A 19,570-nucleotide genomic window follows, 5' to 3' on the forward strand; every position below is an offset into this window, starting at 1 on the left:
GAAACCCACAACGCTTCACATCCAACCTGTTGAATCCAGAGGCTCTTAGAACCTGAAAAGCTGTATTTACATTTCCACCACATAACAATAAGGGGGGCTGTTGCATAGAGCACACATTGCCACCTGGTGGACAGATGTTGCATATGTCATATAGCATCATTTTTAAGAAAGCAAATCCACTTTACTGTAAACTCGTACAGGATAATCCTGGGACCCATGTCAAATACAGCAACCTCCCGGGTAGTGCCAGGTTTAGCGTATCCATTCCTTGAAGATCATTGAAAGTCTGTGTTATTTTTATTGGCAAGCCGTCTGCTTAGCTACCATGCACCTTCATCCTGTCATGCATTGGGCAGGGGGATTTCAAAACAAACTATTAAGACAGCATCAAGCCGAGAAAGACCAGGCATGGTGGAATTATAGGCTAAAGATCCCAGGGTCAATCTGAGATAAGGCCTTGCCAGGTACATGTCAGTTTTGAATCTTGATCTTTTTAACTAACGCATAGGATTTTGCTGTTTTGTGTTTTGTTAGTCGTGATGTGCTGCCGGACGTAACTGTGCTTGTTCTGAGTCCCTGCCTTACCTCTGGAGAGTCTACTTGGTAAACAAGGCGCAGCATTTCCAAAGATTAGCCCTGTATATATCACTGAAAATAATTAACTCCCCTCCAGTGTTGAGAAACTAGACACATGTTCTTTCTCCCCCCCCCCCCCCCCCTCTATCTCTATCTCTGTGGGATGACTTGGTCGTTTATTTTGCTGTCTATTGTTTGTTTATAATTCTTCCAAATGCCAGCAGTGTAAGGTAAGGTGGATAAGTGCTCTCAGAATTTATACCCAGCGGATTGAAAGGTCTTCGGAACTAATCCTGCAGTTGTCTAAATATCATGCCGTTGTTATGCAAACAAAGAATGCTGCATGCCACAATCAGTGCTCCCATAGAGATGATATTGAACTGACCCTACAGTTCACACTCCGTCTCTATATAATAATGTTACTGATCAAGCAGTTTGCAACTGCAGCTTATTATGTTTATAGTGCAATTTTTCAAATCAATGTTAAATTGCATTTAAATTTCAAATACAGCACTTTTGGTTTGTAACAACATGCTATGAACACTGAATATGCATGCCATGTCAGTTTTCAAAGTGATAATAAAGTGATAATAAAGGACTTTAATTATACCATTTTTTTTCTATTAGGATTGTTTGCAGGTTATCGCTGGGGCTATTGGTGCTATTGCAGCCAGTGGAATTCTGGGTGCCCTGGCATTGTCTACGAGTGCAGTCGCTGGGCCAGGTGGCAGCACCGTCAGCAGATAAGCCCCCAGCAACATGCACAGGCACACCTGTTGTGCTTCGTAATGAGGCGCGGTGTGCTTTGCAAGGTGTTGTCTACTTGATAACCAGGGGAGAGGGGAATGTTGTAAACAGCATTTGGAAAAGACAAAAAAAATATATATATTTTTACTGCACTAAAAAAACACTCTTCTGTTCTCTGTCTGTTTTCTTTCTTTTTTTTTCATTTAGACCATCTCACCGTCCTTAAGAGACAATGCTATCTTTTCTTTCCCCCCTCTGAGTGGCTTGGTCTTGTTTCTATCAAAGTGCAATACTGAACAAGTGCTTTTAAGTTGGTACAATACGGCTTTTAAATATGAACCAGCAGAACTGAAGAAGTAATATTAGGAAAAAGGTAATGTCATTTAGTTCCTAGAGACTGAAATATTAATACTTACTGTTCCGTGGCAGAATTCAGGAACCGTGTTTTCTCTTTTCTGTGTAAAAACTGCATTGGAGCCAGATGGGTTTTGATTGCTGATTCCTTTGATTACTTTACACATGTACTCTAAAACACTAATATTTAACAAATCCAGCTATGTATTATGCTGTGTTGGTTTTGAACATTTATTTAATTTTATTTTTTTAATGCTTACTAATTTGAGGCAAAACATGAACCCTGAGGGATGAAGTCCTGAGTTGTTTATGTCTTTACTCACAAATTGTTCCTGTTTATTCACGGTTTATATCACAGCATTAGCTTCTGATATTTGCTTCTGCTGTGGGGGAGCTGTTATTGTGACATCACTGCTGCATCCTGGCCAGTAAAATATGAAAAAATAAGCACGCTTTGAATGCCCACAGGTGTTGTATCAATTTGAATGATTGGGGGAATGCAGGAAGATAAAGGGCAGATGAAGGACCCGCTCACTTTACAGGTTTAAAAGGAAGGATGAATTATAAAAGGAGCAATCAAATATAAATATTATGAAAAGTAAATCGTGAGCAATTTTAGAGACATCTCGGAGAGAGAAAAATAATCTGAATGCTGGAAGAAAAAGAACTCTCCTTCTTCAGGTTTAACAGAGGCAGAACTTATCATTTATTTATGTGTGGCTGTGTGGAGGCTTAGCAACAGGCGTCCAAGAATTAAATATCAACAGCCCTGTGGCACTGCAGTTATCATCTGTGTGTCAGCTTCAGTGTTGTGATGGCTAATCAATGAACAATGACAGCAGTCTGAATGTGAATTACAAGAAATAAATAGACCTGCTCGCAGGCACGGAACAGCATTGCTGCCTGTGCTGTAAAAGCTTTTGCTCGCTTCAGCCGTCCTTTTTTTTATTTGTCTTGACAATCTAAAATTGCTCATGTGTCCAACAGAATGACGTCTCTGTTGCCCAGAAAAGACTTGGAACGGCAGCATTCGGATATATAAATATTGCATCGAGTCAAGCCGCACTTAAAGAGCCGTCAACCGAAATGTACCAAAATAAAAATGTCCTGCTGCGGTGGATACAAAGATAAAAGCCAAGGGACGGCTCAGTAGCTTGCTTCTTGTGCTTCGGTCTGCAGCTGGCAGAAGCGTTGTTTTCAGGTTTTTCCTCTAGCTTTCCCCTGTGACATGCCAGCAGGTAATCTTATTACCAAATCACCAAAACAGACACTGCAATGAATCTCATGTTACTATGTTATCATTCATATCAATCATTCATTAACGATTTCCAAACAAGAAAACCCTCGCCTTTACAACCGACTACCAATCGATGACGGTTAACTTTTTAAAAACCGTTTGGAAGCGAATGTTGGAATGATTTTTACTGTTGTACTGCCGTACAGAGGCTGTAAACTGACAATGCATTTCTTAAGGGCAATTACGAGTACAAGTATCAGCACACCCCTGATTGAAGGTATACGTTATATCATCAATAGTCTCATGTCTTACCTGTTTAATATCCTATTAGGTCATTCTCTGTTGTTTGGATCATTATGTACTGTGCAGCTCAACTATTCCAGCAAAAACGTCACTTTCGAACCATTGGCTCAATTTCTCTAGTGAGGTGAATATGAAGCCTGTTACATATACAGGTGGTTTTATAGTCATGGAAGGGATCATTTCTATCATTGGAGATAAAAGTACAAAAGAAGGAAGGCGCTGTGTTGGTCATAAAGCAATATGTGCTGATAATTAGCTTTTATTGCTGCGGTGAGATAGCATGCAATTACTGAAGAGGTGGTGTCTTGGGGAAGTGGGGGCTGTGACTGGAGAAGTAAATGTTGTGAAACGTTTGCGTTGATCTGCAGGGGATGTAATTGCAGGATCTGTCACACAGGCTAGCGCCAGCCTGATAGCGGCAAAGAAATTGCTTTGAGTTTAGCTAAGAAGAATTGTCTTCGGTCTCCTGGAGCATGAACATCTATTTCTGAAGGGGATTTTCTCGGCTCGCTTGACAAGATATGTGAAAAGTTACTTTTTCATAACTGCAGGCTGAAGGATGCGTGAGTCAGCCATTGGCTTGGGAACATACTTAAAAGTATCACGCTCAGAATATATATATATATATATATATATATATATGTATATTTATCACTTTGCCATTCTCTGAACTCGCAAACCAATCTCATGCCTACTCATTTACCTACAACACCTGGTTAGCACCAGAATAAAATATTCGTGGATTACTGTGTGTCTACTATTGTATTGACCAGGTCACCTACCAATGGCTGAACACCAAGGCCTTAATATGCAGGTTGGAGTGCCATATGACTTTGGCCTGTCTGATCCCAATCTAATAGAGAACTAAAGGAATGACAAACATCTCCAGGCCAGGCCTCCCTGTGCACTCCTGTTTTGCTAATGTATTTTCAGGCATAATACTACCATAGATATAATTCCTTATAACAATAATAGATTATTTTACATTGCCACTGTAGTAGCCTTATCCGATCCATTTGGGACCCGGTTAAGATTAGTACCGATCTGAAACTGTACTGTACTAAGAATCCTTTGCCCCGTCTTTGTCGTAAATGTCTTACACACTTATCATAGATTATTAAAGTTTGGTTTCTGCAGACTCTGTCTACATGCATTTCATGATCGCATAGTTGGGATTATAGGTCAATCCGGACTACCAGAGTCTACTGTATTTCTTTTTTGCAGAACTATATTGACATTGCTGGAATAAATGCTGAAGAGAGTCACTTGTACAAAACAAGCACTAACCCTTGATAAATGTTACAATGTGACCTGTTGCTGAATCATAGATAAGAGTTTGCCATGCGATGTAGCACCGACTCTCCGCAGTCTGCACTGTATGAAGACAAGGACCCCAGCGTTTGGAATCGTTCCAGTAAACACACACACACCATGCCCCGACAGGCTGTCCAAATGCAGCTGCTGGCTGCTGCATGGCTAAGCAACATAACCCAAGCTGATGACAATTTGGAGCCTGCCTGCTTTTCTGCTTGTCTGTAGTTAGAGGGCAGGGATCCCCCAAAGCAAGGCAAACCTCCCACTAGACTGAACTGCATCTCATTGTAACACAAGCAGACTCAGCCACAGCGTATATATCCTTTTGATTAGCTATTAGGAGATGGCTATAACTCTGCAGCTCTGTGCTGCTGTGTAATAAAAACAAAGTAATGAAAAGTGCCAGGTGAAGGCACTGGCCAATGGGCAGTAATATTGTACCAGGTCCTATTAAAAGTAGTGTTGCACAGTGATAGTGCTGTTTACCACGGCTTCTCAATGCTGTGTCAGACTTTCACAGTGAAGAACAAAGAGGCAGAGACAGGCAAGGTCACTGGTCCAGCACAGCTTCTATGTGGCATTGAATCCTCATTGGAAAGTACAGCTACTGCTCCTCTTTGTTGTCAGATTACAGAGAGCATGAAGGCAGGAAAGAAGAGAAATCGAGGAGGAAGGAGGAGGGGGGGGGGGGGGTGAAAAGCCTTTGTTACTTTTAGATGAGATAGCTTCTAAGGGAGAAACACAGAGTATGGAGGGAATGAAGAGTGAAAGCGCTTAGCGGGGTGAAATCCTGCTAATGGAACAGGTCTTGCAGATGGGCGAGCTCTGAATCACATGACAGGTAAACTTTGGAGCACCGACAGTGCAGCACAAAGTGCCTACATAAAGAAAAATAGGAAAAAACTCAATCGCAGCACATACATGCAGTATAGCACGCCTCTGATTAGCCGCAGAGGGTGTTGAACAGACACGCGGATTACACTAGTAAATGAAAGTGCACACGCTTTGTTTATGTGTCTTTGTCTCTGCAAGATGCAGCTGTAGTCGGTAATCAGCTCGCTTGTTTGCACTACAACGATGAAGTGCTTTAGGACACCCACCTTCATCATTGAACCATCTTTCAGGCTCTTATATGACTGTGAATCATAACTCTTTCTTAAGAACGACTAATCCCACACTGTGCGCCCCATCCATGAAACTTTGTATAAAAACGGTACTGTAGGTCTTCCTCAGGCCATAGCCCAGGGGTACAGTCGTTTTTAACCTGCACTTCTACTGTTTGTGTCACTGGCGCTGTATGTTTTTTCCAGCAAGATCTACACGAGAAATTGGCAAGTCGTCCCGCTGGCATTTTCCTTTATTACTTCGATTTCATTTTGTATAGTTGATTGCAGTGACTCACAGCTCACAATAACAAAGTATTATAATCTTGATAATAAAGGGAATAAATAATTAAATATTCTTATATTGCAGGACTCGGGAGCTCAGTAACAAGTAAATGTCATTTAGCAAATAACTGATGTTTCTTTGGCAAGCTGAGCAGTAACATTGTAAAAGCAGGCAGGGAAGAGAGCTGTGATAGATGGAAGGGTCCTGCTGTTTGAAAATAGCAGAGCTTTGTTGTGTTAGTGTTCATCCCCTACTGTTTTATATCAGACTAGTCTGGATCTAATAGAAGGAAATGCTGACCCAGAGCACTCATATAAGACCTGTAATCGCACAAGCCTCTTCATTCAGATAGCAACGGCTTAATTAGCCTGGAGAATATATTAAGGAGTAATATATCTACTTCAGTGAAAGGAGAATGATCGTAAAATTACAATATGAAACATACATTGTTTTTACTTGCTCACAGAGAAAAACAACAGCTATTTAAATACTGTCAAAACATGACATGCCCTTTCGAGAGATGTTTTACACACACTCATGGCACAAAGTCTCTATGAAAGGCACTTGGAAGATGTTGTCTTGTTAATAATAACTAAGTAGATGTAGACCTTTTGTCACCTCCTTAGGAAGACCAAGGGATTCCAGGCTTCTTTGTGTGGCACGGTATATTTAGCAGCTAAGTTGTAAACATGCAACTCTTGCTGTGTGAAGCATGGAACAGCTGCCCTGAACAATCAGTGGAGGAGGTAAGAGTTTTAAGACAGCCTGCAAGGTTTCTGAGCTGTCTGAGTTTAGGTGTTTACAGTCATGAGCAGTCTGAGTGCTAAGCTGTGTGGTGGTTCTTTGATGATCAGATGCCAAATACTCATCTGCACCATGAAACCAGTCTTTAAATCTCCTCATCTCATTCCAGTATCAAACTGGGACTGCGGCCAGTTCCATCTGAGCTCTGCAATGCCTTGCAATAAGCCCCTAGTCTTGCATATACTGTTTGTTTTCTAACATAAAACATCAGCAGTTCTCAGGCCCCAGTCCCAGAGCTTTGAGAGAAAAAGACTACCGTGTAGTGCCAAAAACAATAAAGACCTCATTTGTCACTGAAAATGCAGTAATGGGATCTTGCAGAAGATATCGCCTTTGTTATCTAGTCTAGCTGTTTCTTCTTGCAGTTTTTAAGCTTGCATGTCATGTCTTGTATTAAATGTTTTTCTGATCTGTAACCTTAACTTTAGGTAAAGCTTTTAAATCGTACTGACCTGTGATTTGTTGTTTGAAGATCTTGAAAACACCAGCATGACTGCCAGCTCTGGTTAATGGGATTCTGTGTTGGTGGACTGATTTGAATTCTAAAAGCACTCCATAATAAAGGTTGTGTGGCAGGATGGCTGAGACGGGTGACGTCAGTCCAGAAAATGAGACGACAACAAAGGCAGTACTTGAGGGTCGTTGCGCTAACGGTTATGCATTAAATAATACACACTTTCAATAACAAAACTGCACGAGGGCCAAAATAAACAAAACACTATAAACATAACACAAAGCAAATACCATGCTGGTACAGCGATCCGAATTAGCACTAAATTATTCAATTTGGAGATGGTCACATTCTACGGGAGTTTACTGGGATCGGGCTTTCAGCCCATCCACGCTGCCAAACAATAACAAAGAAAAACATTGTATTTTTACAAACTAAACAATACGTTTTAAATAATAATACAACACATGTACAAAATAATACCTATACACACAGGGAGGTTCATTCAAATGTTCCTAAAATGTAATTTCCTATTGAACGCAGTCCTGTTTAATTCTGCATGAACCGGGGCCTATAGTGTTACAGGAGGCTCTTGAGAATATCCTCGACACGGACTGTTTTAAGGAATCTTTTAAGAACTGTTTTTAAAGTGCTTTTAAACATTCTCTTGTATAGTCATAGCTTTTTATTATTATTATTATTATTATTATTATTATTATTATTATTATTATTATTATTATTTTAAGGCTAACTACAACGCGTATTCCCTCCTAGAAACACTCTTTTTAATGAATTCTAATTGAAATGTCAAAGTCGTTTCTGTAAAATGTCAGAATGAAGTTGCAGACGGTTCAGGGACATTTAAAAAGTCATTTTCAGCAAGGTCATGCTCAGTAGAAAAGTAGGGATAATAAATCTGCTAAAATCCATAAACTGCAGTCAGAGCTGTGACAGAAAATGTGCAGAATGTCATTCTAATTGAGTCAGAGAGGGACAATTGCAGTTCAAATGGATTAACTGTTTCTGAACTCACTTTCAAGTAGCTTGTAGCTACATTCTTTTATATGGTGGGACTTTAGCCTTTCATCCTTTGACCATTGTTGACATAGTTGACTGTCCAGGAACTGTGCAACCAAGTCCTACGTCTTTGAAACAGAAGTCAAGTCGACAGCATTTTGGCTAAAGCCTTAATCAATGTCATTACAGTCTTGATTGAGTGTTTTAAGTGATACAACTTTGAATCCGCCTATGTCCAGTACTCGTTACTGGGATTGCATGTGTTATTGACAGTTGTACCAGTGCAGACCGTCCTTCATAGTCGAGTTGTAGTTGGAAGCCTAGAGCTGAATTAAGCAGAGTTAGATTAATAAGATTTGCATTGATCAAAATAACCAATTCAGCCAAAAATGTATGAAAATGTATTCCTACCATAATGATTTTCTCACAAGAAAAAAAAAATCTGATTGCTCTGGGATTGAAATACTAATGGAAATGGAATGTAAAAATGCTGTTTGTTATTGCTGTCACGGTCATTGCTCCAGTGGGAAACATTACAGCATCACACGAAGAGAAGATTGTTAAAGGCGTGGAGGGCTTCAGTAATGAGGCTCTATCAGAAATGCATGGGAGTTGAAAGCCACTTGCATTCTGTGCACTGAATTATTGGAAAGCAGACCTTGTTGGCTATACACTCAATTTACGTTCGCCAAGGGTGCGTAGACCCAACCCCCTCCAGGAAATCTACTTGGCAGACCTGTTTGTGAGACAGACCTGTTTGTTCCAATAAGCAAAAACAGATTATTTACAGGGATAGATGTAAGACTACCATTACATAGCAGTTTGATCCATTCCTGGTTATATCTATAATAAAAGGTATACTAAGACACACATGTTCCTGTTACCTATACACTGTGGCTTGTTAAAACATCTATCATGTAGGTTCTATTGCCAGAAGACGAATCCCGTGACAAGGCATAATAAATACCTCCGGGCGTAGCTGGAGAGAAGTGAGCAAACAGGAGATGCCTTGGGCCGCAGACAGCCGGCTCCAGACTGCATTGATCTCGCAGTTTATGTTCCTGGCTGTTAGTGAAAAATATCGATCCTTCGGGAGAGAGAGGGAAAGGGAGAGAGGACAAATGCTACATGTGTCAATGAACAATGATAAAGTGCTTTACAAATCAACTGAGAAGAGAGCACCATTGTGCTTATCTGGAGAGAGAGAGAGAGAGAGAGAGGAGTTATGTGTGCATTTCAAATTGCGTGTCCAGCATGGGTTATTATACAGAGTGTTTTTTATTTACCATTTGATATGTGTCCTTTGGTTATGAAGCTAAAGACTGTTGCCCTGTAAAGATCAGTCCCCATATAGTTTATATAGATACTGTAATGGTATTTACTTTATGAGCAGTTTCCTCTATAATTAGAGTAGAGGGCTCCAGTAGCTCTTCCTTCTTAACTGGAGGTAGCTAATTGTTTTACAATATTTTATTATTTCAATTCTGAATTTCAGCTGCCATTAATTGTGCTCATACTTTCTTATCAGCAAATTCTCTCCAGGAAATTGATTCATAGGAGCCACTAAAGGAGTCAGCTCTTGGGCTGAGAGAAAGTGCATTAATGGAGGCGTGCCCCAGGAATCAATAGCATCATAAATCTGGGCTCCAGGCTGGTTCCTGGCAAGCTGGCACTGTTGTGACAGGCTGGTAGAGTGACCAGAGGGTCCTCAGGGACGTACATCCCAACGTGTATCCGAACTCTATCGAAAGTTCCCCTTCTATTGTAGATGCAGAGAGGGGTTTCTCCATAGAGCTGTGTGCTGGCAGTGGACCAAGCAGTCAGTAAAAGTGCATTGTAAAGTTTGATGCCTCTGTAACTAAATGTACAGTGCAAAGCCAAACAAAGAGGCCAAAACAGGAGTGATATGTTTACTTTAAGAGACTGTTTCCATATCAAAGAATATACCACTGCAGAACTGTGCTGAGCTTTATCAATCAACATCAATTTTGCTGCTTTTTGACAGTACTTCTCCCAGGAATACAGGTGTCCTTGCAGTCTTTTCAAACACATTGAATACCTTATTATATAAAAAACACACTCTAGAGGTCAATCAGCCATCCTTTTAATCTTATAATACAGTGAAACTTGATCTAAAGTATATCCCAGAAAAAACTGAGCTCATGAACTGGAGACAGCAATTAACTTTCATGTAATAAAAGACCTGAACAAATACAAGACAAATATACTGAACACAGTATGCAAAGAATCTACAAAGAGGAGAAACTGAATAATATATCAGCCACATATTAAAAAGGTACATATATATTGTTACATTGTAGATTTTGATCACCTAAATAAGCAACTCAAAGTATAAAATAAAAATCATCCGTACCTTCAAAAATACTCAGCGACAGATTATAAAGTAAAAATAAGAAAAAACAAAATCAACTAGACAAGCGTTTCCGCTAGCGCCTTCATGACTTCTAAATCACTAATCCTCCTTCTTTTTTTGTTTGTTTCTAGCCTCAAAACAATGTTACAGAAGAAGGTCTCCAGCGGCTCATTGGACTTATCTGGGATTCCACTGTCAGCGCGCGACGTCCACCGGGTGGCGTACTACCTGCAGAACAACCGTGACGGGATTGCAGCGGTGGACCTGAGCTTCACCGAGCTGCACGACGACCACCTCCTCATGCTGCTGCCCTACCTGGGCGCGCTGCCCAAACTGACCAACCTGGCGCTCAACGGCAACCGCCTGACCCTGTCCATCATCAAGGACCTGACTGAGGCCCTGAAGGATGTGGGCAAGTTCCCCAGCCTCTCCTGGATCGACCTGGGCAACAACGTGGACATCTTCACCATGCCACAGCCCCTGCTCGTGGCTCTGCGCAGACGCTGCAGCCTCAGGAGCAGCCTGCCGACCATCTACGAGTACACAGAGGGGCAGGTGTATGACTACACCCTGGAGACCTCCATCGAGGAAGCCAGCCACTACGGAGACGAAGAGGAGGAGGAGGAGGAGGAGGACCTAGAACGCTGGGCAGTGACGGACAAGAGCGACTCCCAGAGCTTCACCCTGCAGTGCTGCGAGAGGTGATGAGCCAGCCTCTCTGTTAAGAGCGGTTTGGAAGAAGGTTCACCTCAATTTAAATTATATGTATTGGCATGTCTGAGTTAGTGCCATACATTTGAAAGCTTGTCCCAAAATAGCACCCATACTTCACATCCAGTTTCGATATGGCGTAGCCAGTGACTTACCGGGTGGTTGACGGTGCTCCTGGAGGCAAGGCAGAATTTCATTGGAGGATGAGAGATTTAAGAAGAGGCTCCCTTTAGCGGCAGTCGAGGCAGGAGAGTCTTTGAGGGCAGATTGTTTTAGAGAGGTCGATGAGAGAACTGCATAGTGATGGAGCTGCTAGAGCAGGATTTATTTTACAATCAGAGACCGAACAAAAATTTCTACTAGGACTGAGCCTGTCTCTTGTAGGCTTGGTCTAGCTTGACATTGTGTGTGAGTTCTGTTAATCTCCCAAAAAAACAAATAAACTGAACAGACTATTCAGGCTTCAAACGTCACGTGACTGCAAACTGCAAAGTCAAGCCTTTTTTTCAAAACGTTCACTTGTGGCCACCACACATATCACTTGTGTAAATGTCCTTTATGGTAGAACATTGTGTGACACTATTTTCATGTGGTCTTTGCTGTGAAGTCAAGTTAGTAATTACGTTTGTGTAAGGATTTTACTGGACACTGATAATCAAAAGTGTATTTAACTGTAACTTCATAAATGTTAAACACAATACACACAAAGGTATTCTCACTGCAATCCAGCAGTATAATGTGGGTCAGTTCTGGTTTAACATAATTACTTACTGCAAAGACGGATGGGGTCTTGTTAATTAAAAACAAATCTAATAAATGGTGCAATAGCCAGAGCACAACCCCAGAAAACTAGATCTGCATTACTGTGAGCAGATACTGAAATCTGAAACAACTGTGCTATCATTTTAAAATGGATTTCTCTATTTTTAATGTTGTTTTTAGCCATTGTTATTGCTTTGTCAGGAAGCCTTTTAGCTCACTGGAAGTGCTAAACATTACGTTTAGCGAATCATTGTATTTTTACTGGCTTGTATTCTAATACCCTGTCACTGATAACACCCCACATATTTAGGTGCCAGGCTGTACCACTATATTCCCAGAAGTGTCAGAGTATTTCCAGAAAGTATAAATGTGTAACAACCATAAGATAATGAATTAGTCATCATTTAACAGTGGGAGCAGGACAAATCTAACTGCAAGAGCCCTGTTTGGCAGTGAGTGCACAGGAAAATCTTCCTAAGAGGAATCAAACCATTTTCATAAGGTATAAAACTAGCAAGAAACAACGTCATTGTAGCTTGGAGCATGTACATCACTGCTCTGTGCCCCGCAATGTTACAAAGCTAGCAAGGACCAGCTAAGGTGATTGTTAAATGACACTCCTGAGTTAAGTGTTTGAGGCTTTTTAGAAATAGACTCAGTGCTGTGGTTACTGCTGTGTGAATATGACTGTGTGTTTCGGATTGTAGCTGCTTGGACTATCTCATGACAAGGACAGTGGTCTGTGGGCCTGTGATCCTGACCGGGGGTAGCAGATTGCTGCTTCATTCATGGAGATGTTTTAAAAGGACATGGTTTTAAGGATCATTTGCAGAAGGTTCAACCATCACTGTCCTTGTCACTGATACTTGCCACTGGGGATCACAACCCAACACTGAAAAAAAAAGACAGTCCTGTGTGTGTAATAAATCTGTATTTGTGAACATAATGGTAAACGAGTAAAGCGTTTACCATTACAGTCCATGTATGTTTGTAATGAACTATAGTACTGTGTGTGCTGTATATAACTGTCTTGCACACATAACCTTGTGGTTCTACAGCCACTCCATGCAGCCGTGTACTTGTTTATTTTTCATGACCGTGTCCCGCGAGGGCGTTTGAAGTCCTGATGCCCCATTCCTACTGGAATGAAATGAGGATAAGTTGTGTTGACAAGGGCTGTCCCTGGACTGTAAGAGCCTAATGCCCTTCTAACTGCTGTACTGCACTGTATAAACCAGACTGGACTTTGAAATGAAATAAAGGAATTCTGCCCATCCTTTTCAAAGCTACGACAAAAATGATTGATAAGCGTGTAGCCTTTAAGCACAGTAATATAGTGATTCCTCTGTTGCCACTCAAACAATATCCAAACAATTAAAAAATAATGAAGTACTTTATTACCCTGTCAAGGTTTGCCAAATAGAGTAACGTAAGCAAGCTTTTCAGATCAAAGACATTTTGAAACTTGGATTCAGTGTGAAACAGAGCTACAGACCAAACTGTAGCAGCTGGGCTAGGAAACACAAACTCCCACTCACCACCCCCCAGTAAAACGGGAGACAGAGAATTCTAATAATATACCATTTATTGTCAATCCAGAGGTTTTTCCAGCAACCAGACTATAAACACAGCAGATCTTAGTAACGTTTCCTGTTGAAAGAATTACACTCCAGTTAATATTTCGAATACCAAAGGCATTTAAATAACAGCTGTAGAGTGTGTTAAAATAGACCCCAGTGTTTATTAAGATCACTGTAAGCATATCACTTTTACACTGCAGTTTTAAAATGCACTATCATGTGGACTATATAAAAGAGGGTATTTCATTACCAGCTGGTGCTTCGTGTGAATCTTGCATCTTGTTATTGGTACCCTTGCTAGGATTCTGATGTTCACCTGTTCAAACTGGAGCACTATGCACATACATATCTGCACATCAGTAATTCAATGTAATGTAATAATGTAGCAGTGTCAGTGCTGTTTTGGAAAGAATCATCCCCCACATTGGATCTGCTTTATTACACAATTCAATTAAATAATATAGATGAATAAGAAGAACATTTAAAATTAATTCAAATAGCGACAAATTGCTCATGCATGAATTTCTACCTAATGATCAATTCAAATAGATGTTGCTCAATATTGTGCAATCCTATGAACAAATCTGTACTATGAACCTGTACTCCATATCTCACACTACCTAATAATAATCAGCAAATTAATAATCTCTGCTTTCTGTAGCCCTGAATCCTACCAGCAAAGAACGGAAAAAAAAAAAAAAAGCACACGAATTACGCTTTCAAAATGTTAAACCAATCAAGTCATGGACTCGGGTTAAACAAGAGAAACGTTCTGTTTTTTGCTATTTGAATTTTGTCCAGGTGTCTAAAAGAGCGTCGGATGGACTGCAGTTTTACTTGTTTGTGTGTTTTGGGTGCCACTGTTTAAAAAATAAAGAAATAAATAACCATGTCTGTGAATGGCATTTGTGTGTAAATATACTATACAAACATAGCTGTGTTTATACCCTGGTAGATACATTTTTTAAACTGCATGCTGGTTGTTGTTTTTTACTCATTATTCTTGGTAAATGGACTATGTGACAGTTCTACAGCTTAAGGCATTCCCATGAATGCATCCGGGTAGCTCTATTAATGTCTCCACCTTATAAGTTAAATGCACATTCAGAAGCAGAGATTGCTCTTACTATGTTTTCACACTGTGGCTGCAGCCCTGTGTTCAGGGTAAGGCTTTGGTAGAACTGTGTTGCATTTTATTTATTTAAAAAAATAAGTAAATTGGACAAATGTTCCGGCTAGCGCAGGGGTGGCCAAAAGTTGTTCCTTCCAGTCCAGGCCTTTGTTCCAGTCCAGTTCTAGATTGTTTAATTGAACAAATTACCCCTCCATCCTCACCCTGAAGGAGTGATCTATCTCATTTTACCTGCAGGACCAGGATTGGCCAGCCCTGGGCTAGTGCCTTCATCACTGTACTGATTAAAACGGCGTTGCATTTTACATTTTAGCCAAATTCTTGTTTTCCAGCTCCTTGTAGACAGTACTTTGTAGCCATAGCCATACTGTTCATTTGCATTCTCAAGGTACCCTTGATTTTCCATTTCGATTGAACATTAGCTACAGGGCACAGATATGATAACTACACGTGACTTCTTGCAAGCATCTCAGCTGTAGAAAACACTGGGAAATGGGCTGGAGTCTGAAGCAGAGATGCATGCAGTAAATACTAAGTGGAGGGCTTTTACACTGCAGCCAGTGTGGCATAGCTTACATTGGATACAATTCCCAGTACTCCAGTTACGCCAGCAGATTTCACAAGTACTAAACAATATCTACAGATTGAAAGAATATTGCACACCTGTCTGGTCCAAGCTTCTTAAATTTGATATAAAAAAATGGTCATTACAAGTACATCACCCATAAAGCTAAAACTCTAAATTGAAGAGTTGTATTGAACTGAAAAAGACTTCTTGTTAAACCAATTGTCATTGAAGTTACTTGTACAGCAGTAATACTTTTATGACAGCAAGAGTGATGGAAACACTGAGATAATTCAATTTCAATCTTTTGATGGCCAGGTCCTGCACGGCACTGTACTGTATTATTACCTTTGCCTTTCAAACGGCCTAGCCTTTCTGTTGTCGTGCCCTGCAGGGATCCGCTTTAGATCCTGAACAAACCGCAGCGGTGTGTAGGTTAGCAGCCCTGAGATTCCCCAGTGTCAGGCCAGAGCTCTCTTTGTTGCGGCTGATGCTAATGTGGCATTTCCGTCAGCCTCCTGTGAAAAGGTCAGTCTGTCCTGAAGCATCCCCGGACGAGAGAGAGAGAGCCAGCCGAACCACCTGCTAAAGAAGAAACAAGAGGCTCGACAAGCGTTCCCTGGAAGATGGACCTTTATTTCAGGGCTCGGGCAGTGCGTGATAACAGAGCATAGAAACAAGGGAGAGGTCCATTCATCTTTCCAATGCAGCTCCCCAGATCAAAGGAGAACCTTTATTATTGTGTTAAACACAAAACTGGAGACTATGAAAGACTTTCATTTACACTCACTACAGTAGTGATACTCGATTTGATTTCTCAGTGAGACATCTTTAGTCTCCATGGCAAGAAAACAGACGAGATCTCATGGAGACAGGGATTGCAAAGAATAGCTGGACTCTTGACCGGAGGGTCGTGGGTTCAATCCCTGGTGGGGGACACTGCTGCTGTACCCTTGAGCAAGGTACTTTACCTAGATTGCTCCAGTAAAAACCCAACTGTATAAATGGGTAATTGTATGTAAAAATAATGTAATATCTTGTAACAATTGTATGTCGTCCTGGATAAGGGCGTCTGCTAAGAAATAAATAATAGTAATAAAGTATGCGTTTGCATGTAAGCCATTTGCTTTTTTTTTTTTTTTTTTTTTTTTTTTTTTTTTTTTGAGTCTAGTAATCTTAATATTCACTGACCACCTTTTCAGAAAAAGTGCATCCCATGTCTACCCCGCGAATCATTATAAAACCTTCAAGTTAATATTCCCATTTCAGTTTCCATTCCCACACTGAAGGAGGCCAGCTACGCTTTTGAATCTAGGAAGTTTGAAGTTTAAGCAATTAAGTGTTGCAGCAAGCGCTGTGTGTTATCCACACATTCGTTTCACAAGAAAAGAGAACAAATCTCCACGGCTCTACTTTATGTTGCTTTGTTGACTCATCCTGAGAATTGGCCACAGACTTTTGGAAGAAACCTTTGCTCATCCCCAGGAGATTTGTATTCCCGTCTGTTGTTGCGAAAAATAATTAAGCACATCTGGGTTGACTTAAAGGATCTAATGATTAGCAGAGACTGGAGGCCAAAAACCAATTAACAGCTTGCTGTAACTCTAGTATACCGGGAGAACTAAGAAACTGAAAAAGAGGAAGAGGTCTGGCTATGTTTAAGATCAGGGAATTTTGAATCCATCATAACTCTAACAACACACACGGGACTATGTCATTTTTAAATAAATACTTCAATGTGTGTGCAGAAAAGAAAGGGGCTTTTTAAGGGAAACATGTTTGGAAAGGAAACGTTTACAGTAAATTGTTCTTGTTTCTCAATTTTGGCACTTACTAATTTTTTTTAATTGCCCACGTTACTAATACTACACACATGTTGCTAATGTTGCGGGCAGAATTTCAGCTGCACATCTGCTGGCACTTTGTTGACCTCTGCAGGCCATATCAGGTATTTTTTTATGAATCAGGATACACTGAATAAAGAAATCGATATGAATTCAATTATAAATCGCGTATGATAAATGAACCAATTCAGGATTTGCCAGAATCCCACTATACTGATATCTCTCTCTGTGTAAAGAACATACTACTGCACAATTCACAATCAAAACCAGCGCTGAACATGAATTGTTGTTCTGAGTGAGATGTTTAAAGAAATAACTCATGCCACCTAGTGGCTGAAAGTTGTATTTACAGTTTGATGGGCTTTACAACCTTTTAACGCTTTTAAAATCTAGTGAAAATAATGATGAACACAACCACTGTATAAGTGATACATCATGCAGGCCAGGTCTAGCTACTGTATGCTGTAGACAGAAAACGTAATCTTATCAAATAAGATACATAATCATTCAACCTTAAAAGCCATAATTATGAGAACACATTAATTATAGGTTCCCTACAGTTAATTACTCTGTACACTAAACACAGTATGAACCTTGATATCTTAAACATATCTTTCTGGGGTTCTTTTCATTCACAATACTCTCAAAGCCATCACTATGTGTGAAAATGTGTAAATAACTTAACACCACAGTTAATGTACCAATAGTGTACAACTTCAAATGCCTAATTACCACCACAACAATAATAACGAAACCAATGCCTGACTCATCTTTTCAAGTCAATATGAACCAGGTGTCCAAAAAACTCTGCCAGCGTTTTTTTTATTAATGATCTAAGATGTTAATACATGGCTCTACTGGTGTTGTAGCCCTGGGATAATCTTATTCTGATCACAAAGTGCAATGAGAATTCAGAGAAGCCAGGGTTATTGAGTTTCAGGTTGGCACAACAGACAAGATCCTGGTGCCCCAAATCCCATAAATTCAGAACATTCTTGATCCTGAAAATGCTGTGGAAAAACACTGTGGCAGGTTTAAGTGAAAACATGCGATGTGTGCCAGGTTTAAGAGTCTGTGCCCACTCCTTGTTCTGCTTGACTATTCAAATACAACAGTGAAAGAAGTGTGGGGCGCACTGGCACATGTTCAGGTGTAACTCCAGAGCTCAGCACAATTTGGGATGAATAGCTAACGGAGGAGCGTGTTTTGGAAAGGCAATACTTCACAAAACAAGTCTGAACATTACTCTAGCTGGCTCAGCACACTCTTTGTGAGTGATGGCCTCCTCTATATCAGTGCCAGCTAAAACAGGTAAATGCAGAAGTTTCTCAGATATAAAAGCTTCTTTGTCATTATTGCAAAACCTGGGGGGGTTTCTGGCAGACAGCCCAAATTAAACATGGTCCAAACCGCGAAAGATTTCATCACACTGATAAATACCTTCCTGGATTGCTGTGAGGTTTTTGTATTTAACCTTAGTTCAAGCAGGATAGAAGCGTACAAAACAGTAAATCCCATGGCACGCTTGATAGATTCTTAATAGACAAGTTTGCTCAAGAACGTCTAAAAATATCAGAGCCAACTTAATCTAGCTTGACTCTCGCAGGACAGATTACAAGTCCCACATTGATTGGCCACATTGTATAAAAAGAACAAAGTCTAAAAGTTATTTACCAACACTGGGACCAGCAAGCCGCCTGCAGTCATACCACTAAGCAAGACCTGGCTGATCAGTGCTTGGATGGGAGATGTTGGGTTAGTACAGAACAGTCTAACTTCAGGGCGTCCCTTCACAGAGGTTAATGTGCTCTTCTGAGACAGCCTTACAGTATGGCAACAAAGACTAAGGGCTATATTTTCAAAGTGTTTACTCTGGTCTTGAATTAACTCTTTGTCTCTTTATTTTTTGAGAGAGACTAAATGCCTGCTGATTTTACAAAACAACCAACGAATAATGTAAGCAAAGTTCTCGTAAGCATTCCGACAGTGTGTGCATCTCAATCCTTAACATTGACATGCTTCTTCACCTCTCACACAGCAGGAGACTGGAGGAAATACTTCAGAAATATACCCTTAAGTATCTTCAACTTACAATATAACAGCTTTTTTTGCTTTGAACTGCATTCTGAGCTGTTCTCATTGCAATTACTGAAATCTGGGTTTTTAAATTTGTATTGTTTGGTTTTCTAGGCTTTATTTCTGCTTTGAATCTGGGAAAGTACACATACCCTGCCTAGCTAATACAAGGACCCAAGTCTAATGCTTCAGCTGGGGTTCTAATGCCTGCTGCACTGAGAGTGAATCTACAGCAGGGTGTCCAATCACAGTGCTGCTGGGCCATTCCACGCCAGGTTAACTACTGCAGGGTCTGGATGGAGGTTTAATTGGTTCAATTAAACAATCTAGAACA

The 19,570-nt window shown here is 40.5% G+C and overlaps 1 protein-coding gene across 1 annotated transcript in view; it reads left to right on the forward strand.

Moving 5' to 3' along the window:
- The window catches only part of LOC117427106 (leucine-rich repeat-containing protein 75B-like), a 29,929-nt gene extending 15,422 nt beyond the window's left edge, over positions 1–14,507 (forward strand). The window contains exon 4 of the mRNA XM_034925568.2: positions 10,698–14,507. Within this exon, the coding sequence (XP_034781459.2) occupies positions 10,698–11,271 (574 nt within the window). The 3' untranslated portion in view covers positions 11,272–14,507. The remainder of the gene's footprint in view (positions 1–10,697) is intronic.
- The last annotated feature ends 5,063 nt before the right edge of the window (positions 14,508–19,570 follow it).

This window comes from Acipenser ruthenus, chromosome 11 (genome assembly GCF_902713425.1).
Source record: "Acipenser ruthenus chromosome 11, fAciRut3.2 maternal haplotype, whole genome shotgun sequence".
Taxonomy (NCBI): Eukaryota; Metazoa; Chordata; class Actinopteri; order Acipenseriformes; family Acipenseridae; genus Acipenser; species Acipenser ruthenus.